Source organism: Castor canadensis, chromosome 6, assembly GCF_047511655.1.
Source record: "Castor canadensis chromosome 6, mCasCan1.hap1v2, whole genome shotgun sequence".
NCBI classification, from domain to species: Eukaryota; Metazoa; Chordata; class Mammalia; order Rodentia; family Castoridae; genus Castor; species Castor canadensis.
In genome coordinates, this window is record NC_133391.1 from 40,770,213 (window position 1) to 40,782,312 (window position 12,100).

Genomic DNA, 12,100 nt, shown 5'->3' on the forward strand with positions numbered 1-12,100 from the left:
AAAAAGCGTGGTACTGTGCTTAATTTAAGTGGTAAAGTGAAAATTCTGGACGTGATGAAAGGCAGCATGTCTTTAGTGGAAGTTGGGCAGTGTTAAGGGGAAAAATGAATCATGCATCCTCAGTGTTCAAGACAAAGAGCATGAAACAAGATCTAGTTTTGGGTGATCAGTGTTAGTGTTAATATGTACAACGGTAGTTTTGTGACAGTAACGTAGACTACTCCATGGGGTTTCAAGTTATGGATGCTCCTGAATGTGGGTGCAGGTGAATTTGAATAATTTTAGAGTGCTGAGCAATGCATCCTAAGCACTGATGGATTTTCCTCAGTGGCGCTTCTTGGAAGTTCTACCATTGTGGATACCAAGGGTCTACTCTATTTTCCTCCCCATTTTGTCATCTGTCCACCCATCCACCATCTATTGTGTATCAACTATTCCCCCATTTTTCCACTGACGCCCTCTGTCGTTCCAGGACCCTATCCATCTAGCAAGGCACACGACAGTGAGCCGTTGGGTCCCCTCCATGTCCTCTCACTCTAACAACTTCTGACTGTAGTTTTCATGCTTTTAACAGCTTTGCGCCATATTGAGTGGGTATTCTGTGGAGTGTCCCCAATTTAGAACTTAAATTGTTATTTTCTCACAGTTAGATTGGGGTTACATTATAGGCTCTGGAGAGGGAGAGCACCTTTCTCATCAGAGCTCCAAGTTTTTTTTTTTTTTTCTTTCGGTGGGAATGATTTCTTTGGTTTCCTCTGTTTGGATTCTCCTTCAGAGTGGGGAAAGGAGGTCTGTGAGGCTGCAGGCAGCAGTCGGTGAATATAAGCTAAGACCTGCCCAGGTCAAGGGACTTGGCCATGGTCTTGGACAGGGGAGGTAGTCCGGCCTGCAATTCAGCATGGCTAAACCCCAGGGGAGACAAAGAGCATTCTAGGGGAGCTGGCAAGGCTAGGGAGCCCAAAGGCAGGCGCTGGTGCATGGAGGAGCAGAGGGGAAGGGCTGGAAGGCAAGCCTGAGGGACCCTGTGGCAGGAACCCCAACGAAGGCTGCAGTGCTGCAAGCTGGGCTTGGGGACTAGTGTCACTCACAGTATGTGTCAATCCAACCAAAGACTGGGAATCTGGGTGGCCCTCGGCCTGTCCTTGACCTGGGAGGACGCCTCTGGGAAAGGATGAGAGCCGTTACTCTTGCACCCCTGTGGCTTGGTGGGCTCTCCTTTCTGGCTGCCAAGGAATAAACCCTCTCTGCTATGCTTTAGATGCCTTTGTCATGAATTCCAAACCTGCCCTCGGCACAGGTGAGGCTGGTGGCCTGGAACTGGAGGTGTGGGTAATATGGAGGGGACTTAATCACACACCTGGGTCACATGGCCCTCCATTCTTGGGGCAAAGAGTTTTTCTGGTTCTTGCCCTGTCTCCTCCTCCCCTCCTCTTCTTTCAGGCCAGGAGGCCATGGGTGCTTTCACCAGACCCTTTGGTTCCAGGTCATTGTCTAAAGTCTCTGATTAGCCCTAGGATCTCAGAGCTGAGGAAAGGATAGGGAGGCTGGAAGACTGACCAGAGGATGACTCTAGAAACACTGCTTCTTCACTCTGTGTACAATGAAGAATCAGGGTCAGCTATTTTCCTTATTGATCTCTAATTTAGTTTTTATTTTTGCAGTGCTGAGAATTGCACCCAGGGCCTAAACCCACACTCTACCACTGAGCTATACCACCAGTCCTTGACCTTCTAAAATTTTATATTAGTTGCATTGATTATCAATCTGTAGATTATACATAATCTATAATCAATAATGTATTAAATTTTTAAAAAAGAAACAAGATAAAACTTGCTCAGGAGCCCATCCTGAAGTGACTTCCATATTTGTGTTGGGTTCTGACATTGTAATTCTCGTGGAGGGACATATTCAATGTTGATACACTTACAGTTGCATCATAAATAAGAGTTTATATTTAACATTTTCAGTTAACATTACACTAAGCATTGTCTTTCATTTCCCTTTTCCTAACTTCACTCTCTTTTTTCTCCATTACATCTGGAGTGCATCCTGATGCAATACTAAAAGTTTGCACTCATAAAATAAAGTATAGTCACACAGTACTCACGTGTAGAATTCACACTGAGAGGAGAGGAGTCGTTTATTTTCCCAAATTGGGATCGTGCTACATATGTTTCTCTGCAAACTGCTTTTCTCATTTAACCATATGTTGTGGAAATCCATCCAGGCGAAGAGTTACAGTGCTGATTTATTTTTTATTTTTATTTTTTGGTAATACTAGGGTCTGAACTCAGGACTAAGCAGGTACTCTACCACTTGAACCACATGCTCAGCCCTTTTTTTGCCTCAGTTACTTTTCAAATAAGATCTCACTCTTTTGCCCTGGCCAGACTGGACCTCAATCCTCAGATTTATGCCTACTGCATAGCTGAGACTACAGGCATGCACCACCATGGCCAGTTTATTGGTTGAAATGGTCTCGATAACTTTTTGCCTGGGCTACCTCTGAACTGAGATCCTCCTGATCTCTGCTTCCTGAATAGGTAGAATTACAGGCATGAGCCACCCATCTGGCCCTAACTGATTCTTTTTGATAGGTGCATAATTCCTTGGTATGGATGATGTATTAAGATTTATTGGACCATTCACTGTGGAATGAGGACTCAGGTCATTTTTAGTTGTCTCCCTCACCTCCAACAAATGCTGCCTTAGTCATTTGGAATAAATACCTTTACGAGCAGGTACTTGCTTTTCTGCAAGTATGAAATCCCACAGGTGGGATTGCTGACTCAAAAGTCACATGTCTCTTCTAATTCTCCAAACAGCTAAGAACTCACACTAGCCCAGGTAGTGCACGAGAGCTGTCTCCCACAGCCTCCCCAGCACTCATGGTTAGCAGTCTTTTCAATGTTTCATGAATGGGCACTCGTGGCTCTGAGCTACTTTATTTATTTATTTATTTATTTTGCAGTACTGGAGTTTGAGCTCAGGGCCTTCACCTTGAGCCACTCCACCAGCCCTTTTTTATGATGGGTATTTTTGAGATAGGGTCTCGCACACTATTTCCCCGGGCTGGCTTGGAACCACAATCCTCCTGAACTCTGCCTTCTGAGTATTTGGGATTACAGATGTGAGCCACTGGCGCCCAGCTTCAGCTCTACTTTAATTTGTGTTTTCCTGGCTACTGGCAGTGGGGAGCATCTTTGTATTTCCTCTTCTGCCAATGGCTGTTCATACCCTTTGAGCGGTTTTCCTCTTGCATTATGAATGAAGTAGAGCTTGATCTAGGAAGGATATTAACTTGCCTTCTGTTGTATGTGATGCAAATATGTTTTCCCAGGCTATCATTTGTCTTTCAATCTATTACAGTACCTTTTTCCATATAAAATGTGGTCATTTTATCTAGTCAGATATGTGTGTCTTTTTCTTTTCTTTTTTTTCAAACCCCAGGGCGGTAACTGGGGTTTGAACTCAGAGCCTCACACTTGCTAGGTAGGTGCTTTACCCCTGGAACCATGCTTCCAGCCCTTTTTACTTTAGTTATTTGTCAGATAGGGTCTCTCATTTTTGCTCAGGCCAACCTTGAACTGAGATCCTCCTGTTATGCTTCCTGAGTAGTTGGAATTATAGATGTGTGTCATCACACCCAGCATGTGTGTCTTTTTGTTAATGGTGTTTCAGTTTCCTGTTTTGTTTTTTATTTTATTAAAAAAGTATTTTTTGGACTGTGAGCACAGGGCCTCACACTTGCTAGGCAGGCACTCTACCACTTGAGCCACTCTTCCAGCCCTGTTTTGTGTTGGTTATTTTTGAAACAGGATCTCTCGGACTATTTGCCTGGACTGGCTTTGAACCTCTATCTCTGCCTCCTGAGTAGCTAGATTACAGGTGTGAGTCACTGGCACCAGAGCCTGTTTTATTTTTAACTCCTCCTAACATATGATCCATACTCTTAAGCTCGCTTCTGAATTATTTTATTTCTTTCTCATTTAAATATATGCCCTCTTTGGAATTTACTTGGGTCAGATTAAGGTAGGCTCCCATGCTACTTTTTTTCCTTGGGGACAGCCAAACTTGATGTTTGCAACCTCCAATCTCAGAGACTAGGGACTTCCTAGAGGTGCCTGGAAAGCAGCTACCAAAACTGGGGCTGAGAGGCTGGGGGCTGGTATAGTCACGGAGCTGGTCTGCTTTCGCTGTTTTACAAAATGCTTTACAAAAATTTGGTTTGGACAAAGTGTTCTTAGCCTCAGGGAAGTCTGAAAATCCCATCCAATTACCCGTGAGGTCCCTTCCGGGTCTGAAATTCTGTCACTCACTGCTGCTATGACAGTGACCACTTAGGAGGGAGAGATGGCATCAGGTCAGTGTAACTCCATCCAACAGTGATGGCAGTATTCATGCCCAAGTTGGCTCAAAGTGAATATCGGAATCATGTTTTAGAGAGGGAAGGGACTTTGATTATCTTCCAGTCTAGTGCCTTTCAATCCTGGTTGCCTTTAGGAGTTAATAAAAGGTCCTGATGTTTGGGGTTCAGCACACAAGGTAGAGCACTTGCTTGCTTAGCAAGTGTGAGGCCCTGGGTTCAATCTCCAGTACTGCAAGAAAAAATAAAAAAAGGGAATAAATAAAAGAAAGTGGACTGCTGCTAGACCACATGACTCAAGAGTCCCCTTGGGGCAAGATTCAGGAATATTTTAAATTTTTCTGGTAATTTTAGTGTACAGCTAGGGTTGAGAGCTACTTCTCTAGTTCAACCCCCTGACTGCAATAAAGAGGGGGTGTATTTCAGTAAAGCAAATATACTGAGGCAGGAAAGGAGAACTCCATGCCACACAGCCGGCGAACAGCTGGAACCCAGTTTCTGCTACCTGGGTGTGGGCTTTCTCACCTACATCAAACAGATCCCTCATCAAGCACCATATCTTGGACTTGTAGGTGGCAACAGTGAAGGCTCTGTGTGCATGCTTTGTGTCTTTACATATGATCGGCTCAAAGATGTTAACTGCACGCATCCTGAGTGAACAGACCTGGAGTGAACAGGCTTTGAAGGATCTTCGCAGGGAGCAGGGTCATAAAGAAATAATTGCAATAAAAGAAGGGAAAAAATGACAGTTCTGTGGGCAGGAGCTTCCTGCAGGGATGGAGTGGACAAGTACAGAGCAGGTCCTCCAGTGTGGCCAGGGAGCCCTCTGCACATGTGAAGGGGGCACAGGGGGTCAATGCTGCACACTTCCCTAGAGCAGGGTTCCACAGGGGCTCCATGGCAGGGAAAGGGCAGCAGGTTTCCAGGTGGGTTGCTTAGTGCCCCACAGAACAGGGTTCAGGCTGCCTGGCCACACTCTGACCTTGTTCCTCCACTCTGCCCACAGGAATGAGACTGTGCTGCACCAATTCTGCTGCCCAGCTGCTGACACCGAGCAGAAGCCTGCCTGCTCCGACCTGGCCTCCCAAAGGTGCGACTTGGTGACCCTACTTCCCTTCCCACACCCATCTTCCTTCCTCTCAGAGCAGAGCACACAGCACTCACCATGCTATTTCTTCCCTTCCTGAGTCTTATGTGGGTTTATTTGTTTATTTGTTTCTTTCTTTCCCTCTCCTTCCTCCTCCTTCCATTTCTCTTTCCTTCCTCCAGACCCAGATGAGCCATTCCCAAATTTAAGATGGTTACACCTGCCGCTTCAATCCCAGACCTATGCTTTTTCCTTCTAAACAGCTCGTGTAAAATACAATTTTGGCAAATGTCAAGGGACATGAATTTTATGATCTGTATATAAATATTTCACCTAGTGGGCATCTGGATTCACTGGGTGCTCAACCCATTCCCCAGTACCTGGCCTTCCTCTTCTAGGTAAAATTCACATTTTCTTTCTAATCTTTCTCCCTCCGTAAAGGAGCCAAGGAGACTGACTTTAATTTTATGGATTCCTCTCTCCTGGCTGAGCAGGCTGACATCCTGGGAAGGAAGGGGCAGAGTTGACAAGACAGGCTGGTGTCCCTGTCCTGAGCCCTGACTTCATTTTCCCTGGGTGATTGGTTTGTCCTCCCCCTTTCTTTGTCCCTCCCTCTGACGCTGTCCCTCCAGTGCCTCTCCATCTCTCCACCCTGGTGTTTCTTCATTCCCCTCCTTCCCCCACATCACTCTCCTCTCTTCTTAGTCTCTGTCCCCTTGTTCTCTTCTTCCATTTCTCTTTTCTTGACTTGTTCTCTACTTCACTGGCCTGAAGTGCGTTCTGTCTCCAGTCTCCTGACGATGAATGAATTTGGACAAGTTACTTCACTCTCCTGGGCCTCAGTTTCCTCATCTGTATAGTGGGATGGGTTGGTCTGTCTAGAACTAGCATTTACCTAATGTCATTGACCTCTGGGCTGCTCAGACCAAGTAGGTTATTATCCCTGCCTGTGTGAGGGGAGGGGGAGTGTCAGAACACTCAAGGACTTGTCCATGGTCACACAGTACTGATGCCTGCACTCAAACTTGGAGCATTGGACTTCCAAAGCTCACCATTTACACATTTAAGATCTAGTGATTCTGTAATCTTCCCCCTTTCTTCCTTGGGAAATAACTAGATGGTTTTCAGAAGTGGTGGCTGCTGCCCTTGGTACAGAAAAGCAGCTCCTGAAAGGAATCACTACTTGTTTTCGACCTCCCATCAGCGAAGGTCAGAGAAAGAGGCAGGGCTCTGAGGCAGGGACTATAGGAGGTGGGCCCAAAAGATGGGGTGTGCCTTCCGGGTCCTTAAATCCAGGATTGAGGGAGAGATGGGAGCTCCCTGAGGCTGACCAACTTGGAGGGCAAAGGTAAGGACTGAGTGCAGTGTCCTTGCTCTGAGTGGTCTCTTGGCCAAGTTTGGGGCCAGGCCCAGCGATTTGTCTTGATAGACAAATAGGTCACACTTGGAGCTTATGAAGACCCCCATCCAGTGGTGCATTAGGATACTCTAAAGTGAAAACAACTCACGTGGAAATTAAGGGAGGAAGAGAAGAGGAAGAAAGAAAAAGTCGAGAAGAGGAAAGAGGACAGGAAATGGGTGGAGCTCTGGGAGGATGGAGGATGCCTCAGGAGGATGAGGCAGGCTGGTCCTGGCTCCCTCCTGTGACCGCTCACCTTCAGACTCATGCCCAGGGGAGGAGAGATTTGCCTTCCCTTCCCCATCAGTTCTACTCAGCTCAGTGCTCAGTGCTTGGGCCGGGCAGGGACAGGGATCTCCCTTGAGTTTGTCATGATCTTCCCCTGGTTCTCTGGCCCCTCCACGTAAGTGTCGATCCCCCTGATGGCTGTGGGTGGGAAGGGCTGGGAGGGGTTGGCATGAGCAGTAGCTTCAAGAAGGTAGGTGCGTGCAGGGACAGGGGAGGGGCACTGCCTCTAATCCCGGAACAGGCTGGAGCTGCAAAGAGTCACGTCAAGGTTAAATGGACCCTAGGACCTCTGTTATCTTAGTCCCACAAGGCTTTTACCCTCCCCCTTGGAGGTGAAGGAGCTGCACTTGGAACTGGAGGTGCTCTGGAGGGAAGAATGGAGGTGGGAGATTCTCTGGAATGTTCCTGGAGGGCAGTCTCCCCTCTGCACGGGGCAGGGAGATGCCCCCAAGGCCACGCAGGGCTTTACGTGCTGTGACTAGCTCCTAGTTATTACAAGATCGTCCTGTCTGTCTGTTTGTCTGGTTTATAGTTTCCTGGAGCCTGTTTTTGCCCGTGTTTCTGTTTGTCTGATGTCAGTTTCCTGCCTTCTTTGGGAAGAGGTCCCTGGATGTTTTCTGGGCTGCCCTACACTGCATCTGTCTGTCCTTCAGTCCATCTGCTCGACTCTCAGCATCCTGTCAACAGCCCTTTCAGCACTTATTATTCCTTTCCCTGATCCAGGTGTCCCTCCTCCAAAGAGTATGACCCGAACTTTCCCAGGACTTCATCTAGAAGAATGAGTCAAAGTCAAAGACCAGGCTAAGAGGATAGCACAGGATGAGTGGGTCACAGAACCCTCTGGGCCACCCCCCAACAGCTCAGCCGGGTCTCCAGCCAAATCATGACCTCCTCTGAGGGTTCCTGGTGACCAGCTAATTGGTCTCTACAGGAGACCTCCATAGTGAACCTGAAACCAGTCCATCAGATCCCAAAGTGCCCCCCACCCATGGCCTGGGGAGCTCCCTCACCTTCCTCTGCTCCTGCTATTCCCTCTCTGTCCCCATTCCACACTGCAGGGGGCCAGCAGGGTCCCTTTCCTTGATCCCCTGGGTTCATCCCTGGGAGGAGGGGACTTATCTGGTCAGCTGTTTTAGTCTGAGGCCTACCCTCAGCCTAAGGGAGCGGGGTGGTGCCGGGAGAGCCCCTCACTGGCTCCCTAAGAGGCAGCCGGCCCAGGAGAAGCTATCCCTGGGTCTGGAGCCCACCAGGAAGTGGGAAGCCTGTGAAGGGGAGGGAGGATGAGGGGCTTGGCAGGTTGATTGTGAGCTCCTCTGAGCCTGGCTCCCCACACAGCCATAGGCAAAGAGCCCAAGCCCACCACGGTGATTTGCCCTCAGGTGGCCCTGCAGGCTGTCTCCCCAGAGGCTAGGGGCTGGCATTGCCTCTTTCCCACTTCCCTCCCACTGGCTAATGACAGGGCTTTATTCTAGAATTGAATAGGCTTGTAATTGCAGCCTTGCTTTGGCTCCCACGGGCTACCCACCCCCCACTTCAGGTTCTCTGTGACATTAGGAACAATGACCGGGGAGCTGGCCAGCCGCCTCCTGGCATTGACAGAATTGCAGCCCTTTGGTCTCCGTGGGTGGTAATGGGGCTGAGATGAGGAAGATTGGTTCCCATTAGAGTAATAGGAGGTGGTGACAGGAGGCAGTGACAGGAGGGGGTGGCCAGGGAGGCTCTCAAGGGGGGAAATCAAGCAGCTCTAGGCCTGGGAGGAAGAGGGGACCTGGGGCTGGGGGGTCCTGAGCCCCAGCAACCTGAACAGACTCCCTCCTTCTCACACGCCCCACCCTTACTCCAGGATGGAACACTGTAAGTACAGAATAGCCAGGGACTCTGAGCTCAGCGCCCTCCATCCTTTATCTCCCTCATTCGGAGATGAGAGGTGGGGTGTGATGCCTGTGGATAGATAAGGACTCTGGATGGACAGAAGTTGGGTGTCTTGGTGGAGAGACCGCAGCTAGTGGCACCTGGAACACAACCTCTTTCCACGGAGCTGCCCCTCAGATTATTATTATTATTTTTTTTAAAGAATTCAAGAGAAATCCTTGCAGCCATTTCATTTGGTCTTAAATGCCATCTACTTCCTGCGATTTTCAGTTTTGCATGCTAGTGGTTAAACATGTGCTGAGTACAGGAATATAAAGAGGAAGATAATAATCGAACCCAATCGCATAGAATTAACTACTTTTGAATGTACGAACTGTCAGGGTTTCGTTTTCTTATGCACTGGGTTTTACATTCTCCTACCATTAGAAAAAAAGATTTTTTTTTCTTTTGGCGGTACTGGGTTTGAATTCAGGTCCTCAAGCTTGTTAGGCAAGCACTCTGAAACTTGAACCATACCCCAGCCCTTTTTGCCTTGGTTATTTTTCAGGTAGGGTTTCCTGGTTTTGCTCAAGGCTAGCCTCAAACCTCGATCTTCTACCTATGCTTCTTGGGTAGCTGGCATTATGGATAAAACTAATTACACCCAGTTTGTTGATTGAGATGGGGTCTTGCTAACTTTTTGACCAGGCTGGCCTCAAACCACAATACTTCAGATCTCCACTTCTTGAATAGCTGTGATTATAGGTGTGAACCATCATGCCTGGCTTCTTTCAAAAGATTTTTTAGCCTGCATTTCCCAGGAGACCAAGGCCTCCTGCCCTAACCAGCTCCTCCAGGGGCCCCTGCCCTGTCCTGTCCTGTCCTGTCCTGTCCTGTATGCAGCATGACCCAGGCTCTGCTGGACTGCACCCACCTGATATCCTTAAGGAAGGGCCCGCCACCCCCACCCCGAGACTGGCTGCCAGGGACAGCCCTGTGTCAGTGTGGCAGAACTCTGCTGGCACCCTGGGCATGAGGCATGATCAGTGGACCAGCGATTATGGAACAATTAAATCCTCAATTAATACTGTTTAGGCCTCAAACGGCTGGGCTGGGCACTTGCTCCTGTGTCACTCCCCTTCTCCATCAGTCACTCTGAGGCTCAGAGGTGGCTGGAAACTTGTACCCCCAATAGTGTGGGACAGCCAAGCCAAGTCAGTGTCCTGGGCTACAAAGCCTATGTTGTCCGTACAAAAGTACAGAACAGCCTGTGTGTCCCTTGTCCTCCCCCCACCCCACCACATCCCACCGTGGGGCAGGACTCCAGCCTGCCTGGCCCCTGGTTCTGGGGCCTCAGTGTCATCACATCAGGAAGGCCCAGGGTCGCAGGAGAGGCAGGGAAGTCTTGTCTCCTTCAGGTCCATGGTTAGGTGGGAGAGGTCTTTGCAGAGGGTGGTGGTAGTCCTGGAAGTCCCCATGATGCCCTGTCCTGTCAGGAAGCACAGCCTGCCCACTGGCTGGGCCCCAGCTGGAGCCTCCACAGCAGAGAGAGCCCCAATTTGCTCCTTGCTTGGGCTCTCAAGGACCCCCAGTCCTTGGCACCACACCTGAGCTGACCAGGCAAAGGTGGCCACAGCATTTGGTCTTAGAGCTAAAGAAAAAAACCTCAGCTCCTGAGAAATCATACACCTACCACGTTCACATTCTGCTTTCTGACCCATCTGTGCCATACCTGTGCTTCTAGAACAAATCTTAATGAAAGTCATCCAAGTGAATGGATGCTCATGCTTACTGATCACTACGGAATTAAAAAACACAGAATTCCCCTGTCTTTCCCAGGAGCAGAGGAATAAGCCCCAGATGTTTCTTGTGGACTCCCTGTGAGGTAGAATGCAAAGAGAGATAGGGGGCTGTAGCATGTCCTCAACTGAAGGAAGACCACTGTAATGTGCAGCCGGCAAGAGCAGAGACTGACGTATTTCGAACCCAAGTTCAGGTCCGGGATTGAGCTTACAGACTCCGTGACCTTAGTTAAGTTACTCAAGCTTTCTGGCCTTCAGTGTACTCATCTGGAGGAGAGATATCACAGCACTTACCTCTTAGGGTCTTTGGGAATGGTGTCTGGACTGTCCAGGGCTGGGGTGCAACCCAGTGGTATGGTGCTCGCCTACATGTGTGAGGCCCTGGGTTCAAAATAGCAGGGTCCAGAAACTCAGATGAATGAAGTGTCTAGAAAAACAATGGCTGGCTACTTCAGGGGATGGACGCAGAAGCAAGTAGGAGGGGGCTCATGGCTTTGCATGTTACTCATGGTCACTGTTAGTCATTTTACTGTCCTGTGACAAAACACCTGAGAAAATTAACTTAAAAACACGGATTGGGGCTCTGGTGAGTGCCGGTGGCTCATGCCCGTAATCCTAGCAACTCAGGAGGCAGAGATCAGGAGGATCTCAGTTCAAAGCCAGACTGGGCAAATAGTTCACAAGACCCTATCTCAAAAAAAACCTTCACAAAAATAGGGCTGGTGGGATGACTCAATGTAAAGGCCCTGAGTTCAAACCCTGGTACTTCAAAAAAACAAAACAAAACAAAAAAAACCCACCATGGATTGGAAGTGTGGCTCAAATGATAGAGCGCCTGCATTGTAAATGTGAAGCTCTGAGTTCAAACCCCAGTGTCACCAAAAAGAAAAAAAAAAGGGGGGGAAGGTTTACTTTGGTTCATGGTTTCAGAGTTTTTAATCTGTGTCAGTTATCTCTGTTGCTTTTGGGCCTGAGGTAACACAGACATCATGGCGGGAAGCAATGGGTAGATGAAGCTGTTTACCTCATGGCAGCCAAGAAGAAGAGAGAGAGGGAGAGAGAGAGGGAGGGAGAGAGAGAGAGAGAGAGATTGAGAGAGAGCGAGATTGAGAGAGAGATTTCTCCTGTGGATGGCAGGCAATGGGTTGGAGGAACCTGCAGGGTCTTTCATGCCGCACCGTGACATATGGAGTACTGGCTGAAAGAGCCCAATGTTCAAGAGAGAGAGACCCAGAGATCTCTTTTATCAAAGAAGCTGACGCCTCAGGCAAAGGTCAATCCAGTTGGCCACAACCTTAGGAAATTTC

At 48.6% G+C, this 12,100-nt stretch overlaps 1 protein-coding gene across 10 annotated transcripts in view; it reads left to right on the top strand.

The window, feature by feature from the left end:
• Iqsec3 (IQ motif and Sec7 domain ArfGEF 3) overlaps nucleotides 1-12,100 on the top strand; it is a 105,659-nt gene that overhangs the window by 32,735 nt on the left and 60,824 nt on the right. For all 10 annotated transcript variants that reach the window (XR_012448912.1, XR_012448911.1, XR_012448913.1 and 7 more), the window contains exon 2: nucleotides 5,373-5,456. Coding sequence is in view for 4 of the 10 variants with exons in the window: in XM_020176680.2 (XP_020032269.2) it covers nucleotides 5,373-5,456 (84 nt within the window). In the remaining 6 variants the exon portion in view is untranslated. The remainder of the gene's footprint in view (nucleotides 1-5,372; nucleotides 5,457-12,100) is intronic.